General features: G+C 40.1%; 1 protein-coding gene and 1 long non-coding RNA gene across 2 annotated transcripts in view; one reads left to right on the forward strand and one right to left on the reverse strand.

The window, feature by feature from the left end:
* LOC147142205 (receptor-type tyrosine-protein phosphatase gamma-like) overlaps positions 1–16072 on the reverse strand; it is a 104430-nt gene extending 88358 nt beyond the window's left edge. The window contains exon 1 of the mRNA XM_086040719.1: positions 15378–16072. Coding sequence (XP_085896845.1) covers positions 15378–15465 — 88 coding nt within the window. The 5' untranslated portion in view covers positions 15466–16072. The remainder of the gene's footprint in view (positions 1–15377) is intronic.
* LOC147142206 (uncharacterized) lies at positions 14898–19528 on the forward strand. Its single transcript, XR_015088129.1, has 3 exons — positions 14898–15041; positions 18507–18608; positions 18701–19528. It is a non-coding gene; the product is annotated as an uncharacterized LOC147142206 (long non-coding RNA).
* The last annotated feature ends 1850 nt before the right edge of the window (positions 19529–21378 follow it).

Consider the following 21378-nt stretch of genomic DNA (forward strand, 5'->3'; position numbering starts at 1 on the left):
CCACTCAACTCCACCAAAGCTCTTCTTTTGTGTGTGCAAATGTGGAAGCACAGAGCAAAGCAAAAAAATAAAATAAAATAAAAAATCCCCAAAAGATCATTCGAGTAGAGTCATTTTCTGCACAATGCTTGGTAATTATTCACGTTTTATATTCGTGTCGGTTCTTCTTAAGCCTCCACAAGCAGGCTTTACATTTTTTTGTGGTTGGAAATGTTCACCTTGGATATGGGATGAAAAGGGGAAAAATCATTTCATATGACCAGACATTTATAATACCTCATCTATCCTATCACATGAGTCACAGAGATTTAGCCCAAAACTAATTTTATCCTGTTTATTGCTTTCTGTCTTTTTCATTTTCTAGAAATGTATGTACAGTATTTGTTTTAGTATTAGTAGCATCAGCAGGGAATTTACTGTCATTTCCATTTGCTGTAATCTGTTGATCTACAATTCTACTTTGGTCAACATCCACCGTAGACAGCATTCATAAAGTATACACAGAAAAAGCTTAGAGACCAAATATGCAATTGTGCAAGACGTTCTAAGGAAAAAGACAAGCGAAAGGTTGGCCACACGAGCGACAGGCATGAGAAAGAATGGCAGCAATCAAAAGTGAGCAAGTATGGAGTGACGCCATCTCTCAACTTTTAGGTGAGGTGAGATGATTGGCAAGTGATTAAAATGTGTACAAGAGTTTTGACTGTGTGACTCAGAACTGCCAAATAAGAGAAACATGGGTGCTTTGATTGTTAATTTATATACTTCCATTAATAAAGCGATTAACTGATCACAGCTGGAATCCGTAGTCACACTTGAGACAAGACACAGCGAGACTGGCTCCTTTTTGTAGAAATTGTAAATTTATCTCTGGGCATGAGGAATGACATGTCATAGAGTGCCCAGTAGTCTGCACCTGTTGTGCTATTCAAAGCACAATTGCACAAAAATACGCTTTATCTCAAAGTAGCGGATATGCTAAATGATTGTCTCATTTTGTCAGGAATGGCACTATAGTGTCAACAGTGTCATCAAATCAACCAAAACCTTTTAATTGGACCAATCGAGCATAACATTGAGTTGTCTTGAGAGCCGTGTGGCCATTCAGGCAGAGCTGCTGCTTTCTACCGCCTGTTCCATGCCGACTATTAAGCGTGGGACAGATGATGTGTTGAATCCCTGAGTGATTAGCCGTTACCTGGGGATAGGTCTCCTCGCTCTGGTAAACACTTGGGTTGGGGTTTAAATTGGCTGTGACAATAACATGCAGCAGCTGTCACAGCTTCAGTGTGCAATAGTGTTTGACAGATGAGAAAATGCGCAGGTATTGCGATGACATTTGTAAAAAAAAAATAAATAAATAAATAAATAAATAAAAAAAACAGGGATCAGGATTTTTCTTGACAATTAGAAAATTCAACAGTTGAGACTGCGGTCACACTATCTCTTGTCACAGCGGCTTACAAATAGAAGGGTGGTCATTGTTCAGCAAGTGTGAAACTATTTGTTTCTGGAAAATTAAATTGCCAGAGGAAAAGGCCGTGGTATTCAAATCCCTAGATAATTAAGGTTCTCCTACCAGGGGGATTTGGATGTGTGTAAAGGAAGTGAAACATTTGCATTCCCCAAGGGGGAACATGCCAACAGGATCGATAGGGCAGTCTTTAAACTCCCTCCTAAAACCATCCAACTCAGCACATTTCCCTCCACTCTTGAAATCCTCTGAAATTAACTCGCACCAGACTTCCTCTGTAGCCGCACCATTTTGCATCAAGCAATCAGCCCACTCCGCTGCTGTACAACGCTCCACGTCACTTAAAGTTCTTTGATTGCTTCATCAAAGCACCGTTAAAAAAAAAAAAAAAAAAAAAAAAAAAAGAACAATGACCCCCTTGCTATTGCCGCTTTACCCCTTTTCTTTTGTCTGTCAGAGTGCGAAGCATGTGGGAGAAACAAACAAAATGTCAGTCTCTGAGAAAGCTAAGAGAGCATCTGCATATTTGCTTCTGGAAGAAAAAAAACAAACAAAAAAAAAAAACAATACAACATACTTCCACAGTAAATGAATTTAAAGGATTTAGTGCTCAGCGACCACTGAAAACCGCAATCATTTGTCAAGCTGCTTTGAAACAATTAATCAACTTGACTTTTTTTTCTGATTGCTTTTGCCAAGGGAACGACGGTGTATAATTTACCATTTTTCCAGAAAGTCTGAAATAGCTTTTCAACTTTCAATAGCTTTAAAACTTATATCAAACTACCACTGCGGGCATTCCATCAGTACTGACGGAAGGTATGTCAGACAATCACTGATGGATGCATGTTTTGCTGACAAATGATGAGGGGAAAAAAAAAAAAAAAAATGGACGGACTAAGCCCTGACGGAATTGGGTTTCCGTCCGTCAGCCTAATCATCACTACCCGAACCTTGTAAATGGACCTCTGAGTCCGTCACTGACAGACACCCGTTTCACTGACGACTGACGGTAACGCTCCCGCCTTTCTCACGTGCTTGAACTCCAAAAAACTCCAAACTGAAAGAGTGTTTTTTTAAGCACATGCCGTGCCCGTCGCTACATGATCAGTTTGCCACGCAGTTCAAATGAAATCATAGTTGCATTTCAATAACCTGCGCCCGTATAAGTAAACAGACTCATTTTGAAACTTGAGATCCCAGTGGTCCCCGCTCTCTGCGGACCTGTGCCACACCTAACAGCTAGCAACCATACTTTTTTTTTTACCATATGCACAGCCTTCTGTTTGGAGTCTACATAAACTGTATCCGTGGGGTGTTTCGGTTTTATAAAATGAACATATTGGATGCGTTTTAAGCGCAACCACGGTGCACGGGCGTGTTACGTTTCCATCCCTGCCAATCAGTGGTGAAGATGATAAACAGCCAGCTGTGACTACTGCAGAGTGACTTCTCCCCAAAGACAATAGCCAGGTGTTAGCAGTACTTCGCTTCTGTGTTTCTTTGCAGGTTACAGTAAAACGTGAAGGAAAATGTCTCAGCATGAGCACGTTCAACGCGCTTTTTGCCTCAAACTCAGAAACCGCTTTAGAATGTTTTATGTATTTGTTTGTTGCATCTTGGCAGGATGACAGCGAAAGCCAAAAGATCTGAGGATTAACAACTGCGCGGCATCATTTCCAAGTTCATTTTGTATTCCGTAAACACAACAGCTGTCTGTCCTGACGCCGGAGTACCGTTTTTGTTTTGTTTTGCTTTGTTTAATCAAAACAGTGGTAAGAAAATTTGCAACTTGCAGTAAATTAAACTCATAACTCAACTCAAATGAGAGCAAGGGTGCATTTTCGACATTTTCTACAGCTGCTCAAAATAATCTAATGTATGCAAAGGTTAAAATTCAATTCATCAAACGCTACTGAAAGCGTTGTCAACATTTGTTGCCAACAGAGCCGGCCGGCCGACTACATCATGTGTGGCCCACGAAAGCAAGTTAAGTCTACTTTTTATTTCTTGCTAAAGTGATTTGTTCCTTTCATTTTGGCAGAAAAATCTGTACCAATATATAGTTTTTAAATGTCTCTCACCAAATTAATTCCCCCCCAAAAAAGACAAAAATATGGTAGTTGTGTTTAAATACTTTGGATTTGGCTGTCACTATTTTCCAATGACTTCTGATTTCAAATTGAATGGCTCAAAATCTGTCTAAGCCCTCCTTCATCGGTCAACCAATTCCTTTATCTAAGCACATGAGGATCACTGAGATCAAAACGTTTTTATTTTTTTACAAGCTATCAGACTGTGTTGCACTGGCCGAGGAATAAAGATCAAATCAACCAAAATTCAATCGTAATGGGACATTACTTTTATGACTTCTGAGTCGAAATTCAATTTGTTGTTAAAAGTATAAATACTAAAAATCGACCGCCGGGCCACATGTGCGTAACAATACGATGCGGTAATGCGATTTCACACTAATAATACACTAACTACAACGTGGCCCGCCCCAAAAATGACTTTGACACCCGTGACCTAGTCATATGCATTTAGGGACCGTGGTTATAATTCCACAGTCCACGACAGGGGAAATTAGCCTCATGGATGGGGACGTCTACTGTCAGGCCATTGTGAGTGTAGCCCGAAAGAAAGAAAACAACAATGAGCACAAAGCAAACACATGCTCTGTTGATGCACAACAACACAATGCAGGAAGAAGGAGCCTGAAGGTTCCATTGTTTCCACTCTCCATGGGGCAACGCTGACTGACAGCTCCGCTGTAAGCACAGCTGACACAGTATCGCATCACAGCAAGATTGTTTAAGGGGAAAGAGGATGTGGGGACTGAAGGACACAGGACATTTATTGATATGGCCAAGTCCTTGAGTGCAGCAGTATATGTCCTTTAGTGACACTGCCTCACAGCCTGGACATTCATCACATTTGTCAAGAAGCTAAGGAAATAAGTGCATTTGATTCCCCAGCAGTGTTTTCCCTTTGTTTTAGAGCAGCCTTGTCCAATTCAGATCGAGTGTGTGTGTGTGTGTGTGTGTGCGTGTGTGCGGGTGTGTGTGTGTGTCGCTCTGTGTCTTTTGTGGCTAGGGCAGATGAAATGATTTGGAGTGAAGTGGCAGTGAGTCATTTCTAATTGATTAAAAAGCTACTGTGACCAGCAGTCTCTTGGCTAAAACACAGAGTGAGATTCAGCACACAGATTGCCTCGAGTTTTCGGCAAGCTAAACAACGTCAAAAATCACGAGTGATGTACAGCTACTCAAATGACACAAAATTTGCATTTTGTTTTTTAATTAAACTCATCTGATGTGCCACTTTGCCACAGATGGCAAACTCCCCACTTGTGTCCACTGGCCATTTCGGCCATTTGTCACATTAAACCAGAAATAGTGCACTGCCATGCAAGCCAATTTGATTTTGATCAAATCTACTGGCCTCTGGCACATTTCTGTAATGCCTTCTTTTTTTTTTTTTTTTTTTTTTTTTTGATCCATTAAGCCGATGTGCTGTATGGATGGGAATCGAGCAACGCTTCCAATTTGTCCGATCTAACCGGACTTGTGTGCCTCCAAGCTTATCGATTGCTATTATCAACAGCGGCCAGATTTTTCTGACAGTCGCACGGTGAAAAACAGAAACTGGTAAATTTGTATTTGCACTGTAGAAAGATGAAAAACAGAAGCAGCTCGAAGGTGACAATATGAAATACCACATTTTCCTAACATAATAGTTGCTGCATTTACCCGACTGCAGAGAGGACAAGGACATTTCTATAATATTAAATATGATATATACGGTACTTAACACGTTTATTAGACCACCGCTTAATGAAAGGTTTATATCACAGCTGCCCAAAGTTAATAGCTTTGCTAATTACCAAAATCACATAATTTCGGTATGTACAGAAGTATGAAGAAGATGCTGAACCAAAATGATATTTTTATGCTAAAATATATTCGATTGTGAGCCATGATTTTTCAAAATGATTGTTTCACAATCAAACTGAATAAATAGTAAGGCAAATTATATATATTTTTTAATTGCATTAAAAACGTTTTTTTGTTTTTTTTTTAAGCGTGGTTGCATGTGTTTGATTCATTTGAGGATAAAATTCATTTTGGAACTCATTCTTGGTCACAATGGTAAAACAACAAGAGCTCATTGAAAATAGAAGAGTTCGCATTATAGCACTTCATTGTGTTGGATGGACTCTTCTCATTTTCACGACTGCTCTAATAAATGTATTAAACAATGTGCCTGTACAGCACCAGTCAAAAGTCCAGGCACACCATTCATAGCAGGAAGAAACGTGCCCCAATTTTGGACTGGTACTGCAGTGTTTTGTTTTTTGTTTTTTTTTCCCGCAAATGCATAATGACTAGGCTAACCTAGGCGGGCTGGGCAGCGGCAGACGAGGCGAGACTAATCTCAGGGCGTGCGGCTCCCAAGAACATAAACAATACATGTACACAACAACACCAGAGGAGGCGACTGTAATGTTAAATGTAGAAGACACCAACATCCCTGGGGTAGGGAATGTTTATGTGCTTCAGTAGAGGCTGTGTTTTTGGTTAGCAACGGAGGAGCTAAGTCATTAATGCCTATGTTTACGGAGGAAAATCGGAAGGGTCTAATTGGGGAGAGGAGCTAATTTGTTTCAAGTGGATGAAACACCAAGAGATTAATTGAGACACGTCTATTACAGCAGAGGTCACTGAAATCTGGTATACAGTTTTTGTTTTTTTGCAAGCAAAGCAAGCACTAAGAACACTTATAGCTGTTGCACAAAACCTGAAATAATATTCAGGCAGTAGAATTGTCAATTTTGTTTGCATTATTATAGTTTCTACCATGAGAGTCCGGACACATTTTTTTTCCCCCTCCGTCTAATGGACCAGCTATATGGTCATTGCAAGCATATAAGCAAACTAAAAAATGAGTGCAAGTGAAAAGTGCTCAAAGTTGCAATGTTTCTCCCAATTGACCATTTTGCAGCTGGTCGAGAGACACCGCACAAAGTGCTGAGTCTAGATGGAGACTTACAGCATATGGTCCTAATGCCATTTTTATCATCACGAGGCAGCAAGATGTGCTGTCCTACATTATACATATTGGACCAATTATAGAGAGGAATTCCAGAAGGAGCTTTTAACCAAGCAACTGCAAACATCATAAATGTACTATTGACGTCAAATCCAAACCTCACGAATGACATTAGGATTTATTTTATTTTATGTCTTTTTTTGCGCTTAAAACAGGCACCCTCGAACTGAGAGCGCGGTTCACATCCTCCAAACACCCTCAGAGTGGTCAGCGCAATGTACTGACATGGCCTCAACAACCGTCAGCGAGCGGGATAAAAAAATAAATTTAAAAAAATCGCTGCAAGTACGGTTGAATGAAATGAAATGAGGCTTTTTGGCAAAACGCGTGCGGATAAATTATACCATTGATATTGATGACACGCTCACGAGTCCACTGAATGATTTTACTGAGATTCTCTTTGTTCTCCCCCATACCCTGTTGAAACTGAAAAAATGTGTCAAAAAGTGTCTCCGACGGTCGCCAGAACTGTCTTTCAAAACAAGGACTGCTTGCTACTCCACAACACCTCGCCCACTCGCTTTGATGTGAAGAGAAGCGAAGAGTTATTCAATCAAGACTGGAGATTTTGATGGCAAGAACCAATTGCTCATGCTTTCTATTAATAAGCATAATTGATAAGGAACGTACATTTCTGAGCAGACAATACACAATTAAGCTATTGATGTATATTTCAACGTACATAGCGCAATGATGATTGTTTCATCATGCTAGCTATCTTTACAAACTGAGGAGAACATGATCATAAGACTCCAGGCTCATATGTATTCATTCAAAACAAGAAACCGATTACATTTACACATCTAATCCTTGTTCAGACTAGAGGTTGCACGACTTCAGACTAAGTCGACACTAATGTGATGAAAGTCAATTCAATGTCGACTAGTAGCTGATGACATTGATACAAGAGGAGGCAATAATAGATAATAACCCAAAAAATGGAAAGCTCACACACTGAATTTGTGCAAAACATACAAGAGCATCAACATGGGCTAGCAGAAGGCTTTCCTGCAGTTGCATGATTGTATTCTACGGAAGCGTATTGCTGCCATACCAGGAAAAAAAAACACACAAACCTTATCATGTAAAAATGTGAAAATTATCATGTAAAAACGGGAAAATTATCATGTAATAACGTGAAAATTATCATGTAAAAACGTGAAAATTATCATGTAAACACGTGAAAATTATCATGTAAACACGTGAAAATTATCATGTAAACGCGTGAAATGTACATTTGAGCTCAAATGTTAAGTTGGCCTCGAGAGTTTTCCAATTTTCACGTCATGATAATTTTCATGTGATTACATGATAAATTTCACGTTTTTACATGATAATTTTCATGCTTTTACATGATAATTTTCATGCTTTTACATGATAATTTTCGCGTTTTTACAGAAGTATGTTTTTACACCATAAATTTCACATTTTTACAAGATAAGTTTCACGTTTTTACATGATAAGGTTTGTGGGGTTTTTTTTTTTTCCCTGGTGTGGCACCAATACGCTTCCGTAGTATTCCTAGCCTGAAAGAAAAAAAAAAGAAAAGAAAATCTCTGCCAGTATGCTTGCCACTGGGACAGCCAGGTAACATTTGCACAACTTGTCCAAATGGGGGAAACCTGTCGTCATTCGGGGCCTACCAAATGTGAAGTTTTTGCAAATAATCACAGAGTTCTTCGTGTGTGGTGGAATGATACTCTTCTCGCCTTTTTTTTCTTGCTTCCTAAGAAAATCCAAAATGTGTCAACAACATGTTGTATTTGCAAAAGGATATAAATAAGAACAACCCATACACTGAAAAAAATGCTGTGCATTATTTACTCAATTTTATTTCTTCAAGTGCTTGCACAAAGTATAATCATCTGAATCTAGATACCTTATTTAAGTAAAATACACATTTAAAAAAATTAAAAATGTAAAATGTGAATCGGGATTATTTTATTTTGTGCAACCACCTGATGAAATATAATTGAGTCAATTCAACATTTTTTTTCAGTGTACCTGTAGACTATGGATGGGAATTTGACATAATTGAGTTGATCGACTATGGAGTAACAATAACTTTTTCTTTTCTTTTTGATTCTGGCGGTATGATAATCACAAGCAAAATGATCAAAGTTTCATAATATTGCTGGTCCATTTTAGAAATGTACTATATTGAAATGGTTGTGTTAATAACAGCAACTTTCTTCCCTTGCTCACGCAGGTAAATCAGTAAAAAAATAAAAAATAAAAAAAATAGACAATTACATTTTTCTAAATAAAATCCAAAAGCAGCAAAACAGTAAAAGTAGTTATTTGTCGAAAAATGAGCGGCTACTTATTTGCTTTGTGTAACATCAAACAGGAAAAACTGATGTTAGACATGCCAGTTAGCTAGTCTGTGTAGCAAGTCTATGATGTCGTAACATCGGACCCCAATGGGAAGCGCCTGGTACGTTTCAGCATGTCGAATCAGTGTCGTAAGTCGTGACATTTAGTCGCCGTGATTGGCTGTTAGCTAGCGAATCAGCGCATGGGGCAAGAACAGGAAGTGACGAATGCGATGTAACTTTGCTGATGTAATCTTGAAGATGTATTCAGTCAAAAAAGCAAAGAGGACTCGAGCGTGGAGCACAGCAAGTGAGCAAATGTAAATTGACGTAGCAGCTATACCTGCAGGCAAGGTAAGAAGATATAGGATTAATGGGCCCATTAGGATTGATTAAATCTCAATGTTAAATAGCGCAATTTAAGTGGCTACCGGCTAGAGTGAAGAACAGCCATGACTGACAGATAAAACGAAGCGCATACCGTTACCTCGGTGACAAGCGTTCAGTATTTATCAGAGCAACCAAACGACAAAAGACAGAGAGGGGTAGCGAAATGGATTCTCCATTTACTGTATTCCCTTTTCAAAAAAAAAAAAAAAAATGCTGGTAATGAACAGAAAAGCCTCGCTCACCACGCTGGCTGAGCACCATTACGTGAACAGAGTACAGTTCAACTAGATTTTTCGACCAGCGACCTTTCGTTCGTCCGGCAGTCAGCCTTTCTGCTGCGTGTCAGAGGTCCACTGAGGTATGCAATATGAAATAAGTCTGCTGTGTTCACAGCTTGTAAGGCGACGAGTCAATAAAACGGCAGGCTGAGGGCATGGAAGCAGGGAACTTGGGAGCATTGGGGGCAGTGAGGGTTGTGATTAAGACAGAAGCATTCTTCTGTTGCATCACTGCTACTGATATGGAGGATAATTGGTGCCACACGCGAGTAGCAACAACATCAATCTGGGATAGAACTGCATTTAACGTTCTACCAACGCTATCAACAGTGAAGGATGACATTTGAGAATTTTAATTATATGGCTGAATAATAAATTGAGGGGGTGGCACTAATTTCAGGCTATTCCAGTTCACGACAAGTACAATCATTCACTTATATCCTCACTGTGTTGCGAGATGAAACAGAATGTGCATGTTTAGCTCTCTGCTCTTGATGAAGTGGCATTGCACGCAAGGTGATGGATTGTGATGGGGGGGAAAAAAAATAAAATAAAAAAACTGTTCAAAAAATTACATTTAAAAACAATTCTCAGCCAATCCTCAAACTCACAGAGCTTACTGTCCTATTTCTAAGCAATAACCCGATTTGTTTCGAATGATGTCCGGACACCAGATAGTCGGATTTATAAAAGTCACCATTCTTAAATTTTCATTTGCTGAACTTTAATAACAGAAAGATACATAGTCATATTTTCCATTTGAAATTGGTGACATTCCGACTATTGTCCTCCACGTTAGCAGACGGATTACCTTTGAGTTGAAAATAATAACAGCTTTTTTATGATTCATTGATTATGTGACAAAATAATCGAGATATAATCGATTTGTTACATAATCGTTAGTTGCACCAATAGTTCATACTGCAACTCAATTTTTCTTTTTTTCTGCACAATGTGACATGTATTTGACTTTTTCATGTCAATGTGAAGAGTACAATGTGCATCTGATGCGATTGCTGTCTGGATATTCAAGTCACGGCTCATCCGATCTGTATGCCATCAAACGGCGACAAATGTCACAACGGTTCGACAAAACAGACGGTGCAAAAAAACAACAGCAGGCGAAGGAGCACAAAACAGTCAGTTGTGAAAAGAAGATGCTTTAGAACTGACAAATACATTGGGGGAACCGGTTACCTTAAGCACAAAATCCTTGAAAATGCCACAAATGCAGGATTGAAACCTACACGAGGGGCCGTATTCACTTCAGTACGCATAATGTGCCATGTGACCTCATGTTTTGTCCGCATCACTTCACGGACACATTCCGTTCGAATTAGAAGTTGCATTTGGTTTTGTAACTTAAACACCTACACAAACGGTTGAATTCAAAAATTCCAAATTGGGCATAATTCCCTGCAGTGTGAACGAAGCATTTGTGCGACCACCAGAGAAGATGACAACAGAACCAGAAATGTTCTTAGTACAGCACAATAGCTTAAAGCGGAAGTCAACCCAAACATTTTTATTTCAAGAACATGTTCTGCGCAAGCCCACTAGTTGAAACAAGGCATTCTGATAAATATTGCATTTGTGGAATAAGAGTTAATCCACTCGTTTTTAGCCATCTCTGAAGCGGCCATTTTGTCACTCTGTCAACTGAAAACGACATCATCAGGTGGCGACCAATCGCGGCTCAGGAACGGAAAACAGGTCAGCCGTGATTGGTCGACAGAAGTAACAAAATGGCCGCCCCCTGAGAAGGCTAAAAATTTTGTTGCTTAACTCATATTCCACAAACGCAATAGAATGCCGTGTTTCAACCAGTGGGCCTGCTGGGAGCATATTCTTGAAAAAAAAATGTTAGTTTCCCCTTTAAGGGTGGTATCTCACTGAAATTCGAATGAAAATGAATGCCACAAACACATTTTGAACATGTTCAAAATTTGATGGCGACCAGAACAACTGTTTGCAAATTTCTGGCGAACGTCTTTGCAACCTATTGAAACGTTTAAACGAACCCTGACAAAAAAAAGCAACATTCGCTATATTCGCTAACACAAGCAAAGCCTTCCCCGCTCAGTGAGACACAATCATAAGTGACAATAAATCAACACAACTAACATGGACGGACTGTACACCACAAAGAAAGCATAAGCAGTAATCCTTCCACCATTAGTCACAAGTATTTATGTCCGGCAATCAAAGTTAAACTTCTCTTATGATTGTGACGATGGAAAAATGTTACCTTGAAAAAATGACTTTTCAGTAAACAAACATTTTGTGACGGTGACCCTTCCTAATAATAGCAAGATTCTTGAGGTTGCTGAGGTCTAAGGTCATTTTGACAGCACTCTGGTTGCATTTTTTTTTTCTTTTGGGCAACTAATTGTCCTAACCAACTGTTTTCTCCGTTAGTGCCAACAATATGTACATTAATGTACATTACTTAATTGAACTCTAGTTCCCTCGTGTTACGCTTGGCCTGACTGAAAGCAAATTAAATCAATTAGAGAATAACACATTTTCAGCCAGACATAAGAAAATAAAGCCTATTTAAAACACAGTACCGTACATGAATAAATCCAGTGTGAACAGTAACGGATACAAATCAAAGAACAGTATGCACTTTTTTTTTTTTTTTTGGAAGCGAGGACAAGCAACAGCGATTAGAGCCGATAAAGTTGGGAAAAATAAATGAGCGCATCTTAGGCCACACAGTGACAACACCAACAAATAATTATACTCTCTGAATTATGTTCCAACTGGAAAATGTTGTTTGGCTGTTGCAATGCATCACTGCTTTTAACTTTCATATAAATATGGAGATTAGACTATGGGAGAACAAATTTGTCAGTAATGACTGAAAACTACTGCCAGTTGGTTATCTTTTCGATTATTCTTGCTGATTTGATGGTTGTTGTCATCCAATTATATGAAATGTTTTTATAAAAAAAAAAAAAAAAAATGGTAAGGAATATCAGAACAAAAATGAACGCTTTCTAAAAATCTGCCAGATTTCTGACCTCTGATCAAAACTATAGACGAGGCTGCCCATTATAATAATACAACAGTTTACAACGTTGGTCAAATGCTGTTTGGTTTTCCACAAACTGTGCCAACATTAAAATTTCCCTCAGCTATTGAGAACTACATATGAGCAGCTTAGACACCCGTGTGGGGCAGCATTTCACCCGCTAATAAAAATAAAAATTGCACCATCAATAGGACAAAAGGTCGCACCATCAATAGGTCTTAAGTTTTGATTGGAAAATTAGGTTTTGGTTGTCTCGTTCATGTTGACCGCTGCCTGAAATATATGACAAAATGAAATGAAATGAAAGGTTCATTTTCTATACTGCTTATCATGTTCAAGATTGTGGGGAATTGGAGACCAAGGTCGATCCCAGCTGACATTCAGGCAGAAGGTGGGGTACACTTTGGAAGAATCTTGTGCAGTACATACAAAATTGTATTTCCCAAAGTATTATTTTTCCTTACAATAACATAAAACCGATAACTATTTTCTCTTATCTTTTCCTTTTATACATAAAATGTATCATACAGAAAACACAATCAAATGAATAAAAAAAAAAATCATGAAAATGGGTTAAAATAAAATACAAATATCCAGTAGCCAAATGCAATACATTTCAAAATACCTGGTAGTACAACTAGTTTAAAAATAATGTGAAAAAAATGCTAATAATGAAAATAAAATACAGTAAAGTCCTTCAAGTGACATTCAAGTATGTGTGCCATATATAAAAGTAAATGTGAAGTGAGTTTCAAACAAGTTTGTCATTTTGTGCTGCAGAACACTGGATGTTCGATACCACTTTTTATATTCACTCTGAGTACTTACAAATAGTGATACCTTTAGTACTTAAAATATCATTGAACACGACACAAACTTGTGAACAAACACCGTTCTTTCTGACTGCCGCAGTATAGCGGCAAATATTGTCGAGGAGGACTTAGTCAAGGTCAGAATTTTTTTTGTCTTAAGTATCGGTGGTTGGTATCAGCAGCCTCCGCAAGAACCCGCTATCTGAAACTAAGGCTGGTGTCGGTACTTGCCCATCCCTATGAAGAATCTGGTTCAACCCACTTTTGTGTCTCACCCTAAAATATAGAGGCACTATTTAAATGTAGATTAGAGACCTGACATAAGAGACGCTGAAGAAAGTAGTTGTGTCGATATGCAACTACTGTAGCTACTATATACAGATACCATGTTAGTTCTGTGTGCTTAGCTGAAAATCAAACGAACAGAAACGAAACACAAGGCTGCTTCTCGAGAATACCGCACCGACCGGCTCGCGCGGCGGTGAAGAATGCAATGCAGCTAGCTCCGAGCACTAATGTGAATCGCAGGATACATTGATCATCGACACTTCGGACGCAGCTCTACGGCTCTTGGCGGAGGCTTCTCCCCGCTCGGCGTAAGCATATCACTAAGTGGAGGAAAAGAAACTACAGGAAAATCTAAAATAATATCGTACAGTTGACGTTTTTATAATACAGTACTGTAATTTATTTCATTATAATCGCACAGAGAATGGTCGCCACTTAATGCAGGGCACTGTTCCTGAGTGGAAATTGAACCCGCGCTGGCTGCATGGATGTCAGTTGAGTGAACAGCTACATCATCAGTGCGCTCACATAATAAAGTTGCAGACAAAAATCTGTCAAAAAAAAAAAAAAAAATCAGCGAAGACGATGAACACTGTCAGAGGGTTTTTTTTTTTTTTTTTAATGAACAATACTGCTGATTTGGAACATCACCGAATGGGAACTGAACCTACACTGCTTGCATGATCAGCATCTGAATGAACCACTACACAGTCAGTGACCCCATAATCTAATCACATCCAAACAAGATCTGGGAAAAAAAAATCTGCAAAAGACAATACCGCTCAGTTTTGAGTGACACTGTCAGAGAGGTATTTATTCAACAATACTGCAGACTACAACCACAGCTCTTGTACTGCACTCAATGTGTTTTTTGCACAATTAAATATAGATTGAATGTATTTTATAAAATAATACTAAGGACATTTTCACACTCACTATAATGTCAAGTGCATCAAGGAATCTAGATTTCCATATTTTTTGATTGACGCTGTCACAGAACTATTCACCCAACAATGCTTATTTATGTGTCGAACTGACTGATACACATATTTGGTATTCTGTCTTTTTGCAAATGCAGACACAGCTCCTAAGTGTACCTAATAAACTGTCCGGTAGGTGTAAAATGAGTCACAGTCTTACACTGGCTGTCCAGCGTACAGGGGGGGCAGGTGTCGCCCTCATCATGACTAGCAGCCATGCACACACAGACATATTGACACACAAACACGTTAAATTATGTTTAATTTAAACTTTGGCTCCAATTAAAAAGAAAGACGACACGAGAGATGCCATAAAAGTGGCGACTGGAACACAACGCTACATTTCGCATTCACAGTAAGTGAGATCCAAAGGGTGGTAAAAGAGCGTTTTAAAAAGTTACATTTTAAAAAGTGCGAATTTTGTGTTAGTGTGCCGTATATTTTGCGCCATAGTGCAGCTGGATGATAATGACCGTGCACACTAATAAGCAAAGGAGCTTCAAGACGTGTCGTTTTGAACGTCACCTTTTTTAGCACGTTTAATGTCGACATTACAAGAGTCGTGTACTGCGATATGATTAGGGGGGGATAAAACAAGAAAGAGAGCAATTCGAATGCGCAGCTATCCAGAGTCGGGGCTTATAAACATGAAAGCTAGCTGGTGTGCCGCAAAGTAAGCGCCGCTACTTACCAGGATGACAGTCGCCGTGTTCGGGCAAGGTTAGAAGAAGCATTACGGATAAAATCCACCAGCAATTCGGTTCCCGTCTCCTCTGCATGTTAAACTACTCATGGAGAGCAATGAGAAGGCGATGGGTGACAAAGTTTCTGGGTGTTTTTTCAGTCTTTCGGCTTGTTATACGAAAAGAGTGGGGGAGAAAATCCCACGCGTGCGAGCGAAGCCTCCCCCCCCCAAAAAATGAAGTTGACGCCGCGGCCACGCAAGCATCAAAAAGAAAATGTCTTGTATCCCCCCCTTAGAAAATAGTCCGCGTTGGTCCAAGCTGGTGCTCCTTGGGCTTCGAGGAATAACACGCCACGGCTGTGTGGAAACACTTCCAAGCAGGGCTCTTATGACTCCACGACGGGCTTCCGCGGAGCCACATTCCCGGAGAGTGGAAGGGGGTCAGGCGGCGATCAATGGCTGTCTTTAACTACACACGAGAGGGTGGGAGGAAAAGTGGTCCGATAATATCGATTTGAAGTCGCGATCAGATCACTCGGCGTTTATCCGTGACTGGGAGCGACGCGCAATGCGAAGGAAAACTGCTGCTGGAATTGTCCCGTTCTTCCATCCAGGAAGTGGACTAGCGGTCATGCATGCATGGATATCAGGCGGCTGCTGGTCCCATCCTGGCGGACAGGCTGCCTGCGCGCGGGGCGGAGGGAGGGACGGACGGGGAGGCGGTGCTCGGATTTGTTGAATGCAACAAGGAAGAAAAAAAAAAAAAAAAAAAAAGATTTGGAGCTGAGACGCGGGTCTGTTCCTGTGAGCAGTGGCGGTCCGAGCTTGAATGGCATCCTGTGCAGACACCCCGTTTGCGCCCTCCACCCCACCAACTCACACATAGATGGAAACAACGAAATTTTCTTTCAACATTCAATTAAAAATACATGTACCAAAAATGACAAATAACACTGGTCCACAGCAAATTTTAATCAGAGATGGCCTTGTGTTGCCAAGTGTATTATTAACGCTCATATAAAAATGTCCTTACTTACTACCCATTGGGTTTTTAATATATGAAATAATATCCCGTTTTTGTATAAAGAGATAGGAAAAAAAGTTTCTTATTAAATTCATTGATTAATAGGAACTAACCAGATTAGTTGTTCATTGAAATAATCATTAGTTGGGGGCAAGTTACGTGACACATTTGCCACTTTTGTTACCAGGCAGATTTCATTGGGCTAAACGGGAAATGCCCCATATACCTTTTTTAATGTCAGATGCAAGACATACCTACTAGGCTGCTTAAATTACAAACTGGCAGTGAAGAAGAGGAAGTGAGACACACTTAAGTATATTACACTAAATGATAAACCTGTATTTTATTTTCATCCATTGACTAGATGCCGTGCCCCAAATTGGTTGTGTGCAAATCCACTAAAGACAAAAGGACTACTTCAAATAGATGCCTCCTTTTTCCCCCATCAATCAATCACATTTTATTTCTATAGCACTTTTCATACATCAAAATGCAACTCAAAGTGCTGTAAAACATCCAAAACACAACGTAAAAAGAAGATCCGCTCACACCCTCCCTCCCAACAAACCCAAAGACATATATCCACCACTACATCAGCACTCACTCACACACACCCACACAAAGTCCACAACCTGATAAAATGTGTTGAAAAGACATGACAAGGCACAGAGAAACCATATGAGGAAAGGGTACCCAACTGGGGAAACACAGCCCACGGCCACAGGGGTGCCACCACCACAGAGACCCCCGGCCCGGATTAGACAGGCAGACCCCCACACAAAGAGTAGAGGCCGCCGGCCACCCGAATCCAAGGAGTCCCTGCAATGACAGCCCCCGCGGGAAGGGCATAATATCCCCCCCCCCCACTGCGGAGGCCCCCCCATGAGGAAACACTGGCGCTAAAAGCTAACAACAGCAGACAACAACAAAACTAAAAGACAAAACAGTAGTATAGTCTAAGGACTAAAATCAGTAAGATAAGATCAAAATAATCTTCAATCAAAAGAAAAGATAAATTACATAAGATTTGTTAAAAGCCAAACTAAAAAGGTGTGTCTTGAGCTTCCTCTTAAAAATATCAACAGTCTCTGCTGACCTGACGTCCTCTGACAGGCTATTCCAAAGGTGAGGAGCAAAATGGCTGAATGCAGCCTCGCCATGCGTTTTGGTCCTGACCCTAGGAATAATTAAAAGGCCGGCGCCAGAAGACCTCAGGATCCGCGAGGGTTGGTATGATAAACGCAAATCAGATAAATAAGATGGCCCAAGACCATTAACACATCAGAAAAATCAGAAAAAATAACATTTCATAGACAATAGCGCACATGAAATCACTATTTTGCTAACCAAAACAGCAGCACCGACTACTACTACTGCTTTGAAACTACTTCAAAAGACCAACGATGTTCTAGTAGGCTTTTATACATATACATTTTTCATATTTTCTTGCCAGGCAGTTTTCATTGGTCTTATTCATCCTCTCAAAGGCCATTTTCCTATAACAAATACAAGCCACACCCACTCGCCTGTTTTAAGTTCATACAAGAAGTGAGGCGCACACTAAATGAGTCCGAATGATATATCTTAAATAGTGGTTGTTCGTCTAATAGGCAGCCTGCCCCAATTTGTTGCCAGGTGCACCATAAAGGTCTCCCTCAAATAGATTGCCCCCCTTTTTCCCACCATCAGAAAAAAAAAGATGTGATTACATCTGGTATGAATGCATTGTTGTACTGGCAAGACTTAATTTGTTGCACCCAGTCTGCCTGTCTTCTTGCTGCATTTTGCATTGTTTTAGCGTTTGTGTGACAGTTACACAGTTCCGGGTTCAAATCCTAGCCATCCAGTGTGTAGTTTGCTTCCAGACACATGTTATTAAAGACTCCAAATTGTCCAAAGGTGTGAAGGTGCTGTGAATGGTTGTCAGTCCAAAGTGCCCTGGCAACCTGCAGTCATTCCCCTGATGGATCGAGTGGGGCAGTGCAACCTAGTGTCCCTAAAGCAAGAATAGAAATCAAGCCTCCACTGTTTAGTCACTTCCTCTCAGGTCCTATTATGCAAATGAGTCTCCTGTGGCCGCACACCAATGCCCCTTTGCCTCCTGCCGGCAGAACTGTGAATGGAATGCTTTAGCAGTAATCATCACCTACACTCATCACGTGTGAGGGTGGACTGATTGGAGGATTGTGCCCGCACCAGAGTCCGTCCCTCAGGTAAGTGTGTAGTCGCTGGTGTTCTTTGCAAAGCTATCCAGCTGGACATTTAATTTGAGGAATTTGATTAAATTTCTCATTTAATTATCCAGTTCTCTGCAGGGCTATTGAGGACTGTCACAAGGGCCCTTTGCTTTTTAATGCAGGCCATCTGCTTCCTCTCCAAAATGGGCTACCTTTTCCAAAGTGCCCGTCGCCTCCTGGGCATCCTCTCAGGATCCTCCAGCCTTGCAGTGCCTGTGAGCACGCAGCACTACGCCGTGCTTGACAATACTACAGACCTGTATCGGACTGATCAAGTGCAATTAACCTGAACCGCTCTTTCTGAGCTCTTTGAGCCCGACGGGGTGGATGACTGATTCCTAACTTCTAAATGTTTTTTTTTGTTGTTTTTTTTCACCCAGCCAAATTCAGCAACACGTTAAGTGGACGGAATTAGCTGCGAAGCGCTGACCTCAAGCCTATTAAGTCTTACTAGAATCTCGCAAAGTAATGTAAAACCACCGGCCGTAAATGCCATGTGAATCCTAGTGTTAAGTTTTTTGCCTTTTGACCTTTTTTTTTTGTTTTTGTTTTTATTACCGTGATGTGGTATGCTGCGCTGTGTCTCTGTGTCCTTGTTTGACTGGCGACTAACGGCGTCGTCTGCCTTTCACCTGAAGTCAGCTGGAATAGGCTCCAGCATTCCTTGACCCTGAAAGGGATAAGCAGGATAGAAAAAAAAAATGTGGTACGCTTTGGATCATAAGCAGTGCCTTCCCTTCTCTCTACTTTTCTCTTACCATCTTCTTAATACAAGGTGACATTGTTATTGTCCGTCCAAAGTATCTCATTCTAATGACGCTTTCTGAAAAAGTTTCTTCCGAATTTCTTGTTCTTCAATGTCACCCGCTGTTGTCGAGCCTCATGAGCTACTGTCACTGAACATTCGCAGGTTTTGTAAATGACTTTCAAAGGTGATGGTTTGATTTTTACAACCGCTGTCTGGCTGTTGCAATAATTTGTTTGAATTGCCAATATGACTGAGCATGTAAAAAGAATGAATAGTAGATAAAAAGGAAACAACTGAATACAAGACGTGTATGCGTGTTAACTATTTTAAAAAGACACAACAATGCCACATTTCCGCCAACAAAATAAAGAGATGTTTGGCCAGATTACATGTGTGCATCAATTAATAAACACCTCACCCTGAATTGACGCCTCCTTTCCCCTCGCATTTGTGGAAAATAACCGCCGGGCATACCGCTTATGTGATGGACCAGTCTGCCAATGACGGACGCCCATTTTGTAGGCGATAAACGATAGACGGGAAACTTAAATAGTCAGACTAAGCATAGTCGGATGCCCATTTTTTCCCGTCTGTGCAATCGTCTATTTTGGCCCCCGTAGTTTGTAGATTTATTTATTTATTTTTAGTTTATCCAAGTTGGTAGTCGGAAACGCTAACGGAAGCCCATTTAAAATGATAGTCGGACCAGCCTATAGGCGATTATTATTTGGTCCGGCCGGACAAAATGGCGGATAAACAAAAGCACGTTTTATCAGAATGCCTTCTTTCAACTAGTGGGCTTGGAAAAAAATGTTTGCGTTGACTTCCCATTAAATTTTTTAAACACACTAAAATCAAGCAAGCAATAAGACTTAGGCTTCACTTTATTGATCCCTTGGGATGACTCCCTCAGGGACATTAAAAAAATAATATATGGTTTATATTTTTTGTAGTTATTTTTGAAAAACCGCTACATACAGCTTTCTGTTAAAGGTGATAAGGCGAATACTTTTGAATTTTCAATATTTTGCAGCAGCCTCGGCGTGAACGTGAGTATGAATGGATGGTTGTCTATAAGTGCCCTGCGACTTATCGGTGACCAATCCAGGTCGTAGCTCACCTCCAGGCCAAAATCAGCTTGGATAGACTCCATCTCACCGTGGATATCATAAGCACGAGAAATTAGATGAGAGTACAACATTATTGTAAAAGTAAAAGACTTCCACTAATAAGTACCTTGCCCCTAACATCCTATCTTTAGATGTAAAACCTTGATTGTTATGTACGATTCAACTTTATTGTAATTACACAACAAGGTGTACAAGGTGACAAAATGAAGACTGTCTCTAATCAGAAGTGCAAAAGCAGTAATCAAATATATATAGAGTGGACAGCATGTAAGTAATAAGATGCTGTATAAATATATGTCACAATGTATGCACGGGCTATCAAGAGACAGTGATAATAATTGTAATACAGCGATAATCTACATGTGTACTGCAATTGCAATTATTAAAAGAGGAAAAAAAAAAAGATAAAGAAAGGTTTAGACATATCAAAATGAAACATGTAATAAGCATTCAAAATCGAAAATTATGCTTCCCTTCTCTCGACCGCCAAGTAGGTAATGTTTGTTTTTTCTTCCTGGCATCAGTGTGAGTCTGTTTGCAAGATGATGCCAATAGATGCAAAAGGCCAGCGGAGGTGTGTAGCTAGTGTGGGGTCAAGAAGGAGCCCATGAAATAAACATTGCTTCAAAAAAAAAAAAAAAAAAAAAAAAATTAAAAAAAAAAAACAGTTTTTTTTTAAAAACTAATAACTTGGTCTGCCCTGTCACTCAACAAGATGATGGAGATCGCGAGGCAACCGGTTTACTCACTGTGACTGCAGCTGCTTCCCGGCAGGTTCATGAAGCCATTGTAACGTGTGCTGTTGCATTTGACATTCTAATCTTTTTCACCCTTTGGGAGTTGAAGCCCTTAAGGCATCCTAACACTT

This window comes from Filicampus tigris, chromosome 9 (genome assembly GCF_054856515.1).
Source record: "Filicampus tigris isolate MCC_2025a chromosome 9, RoL_Ftig_1.0, whole genome shotgun sequence".
NCBI lineage: Eukaryota > Metazoa > Chordata > Actinopteri > Syngnathiformes > Syngnathidae > Filicampus > Filicampus tigris.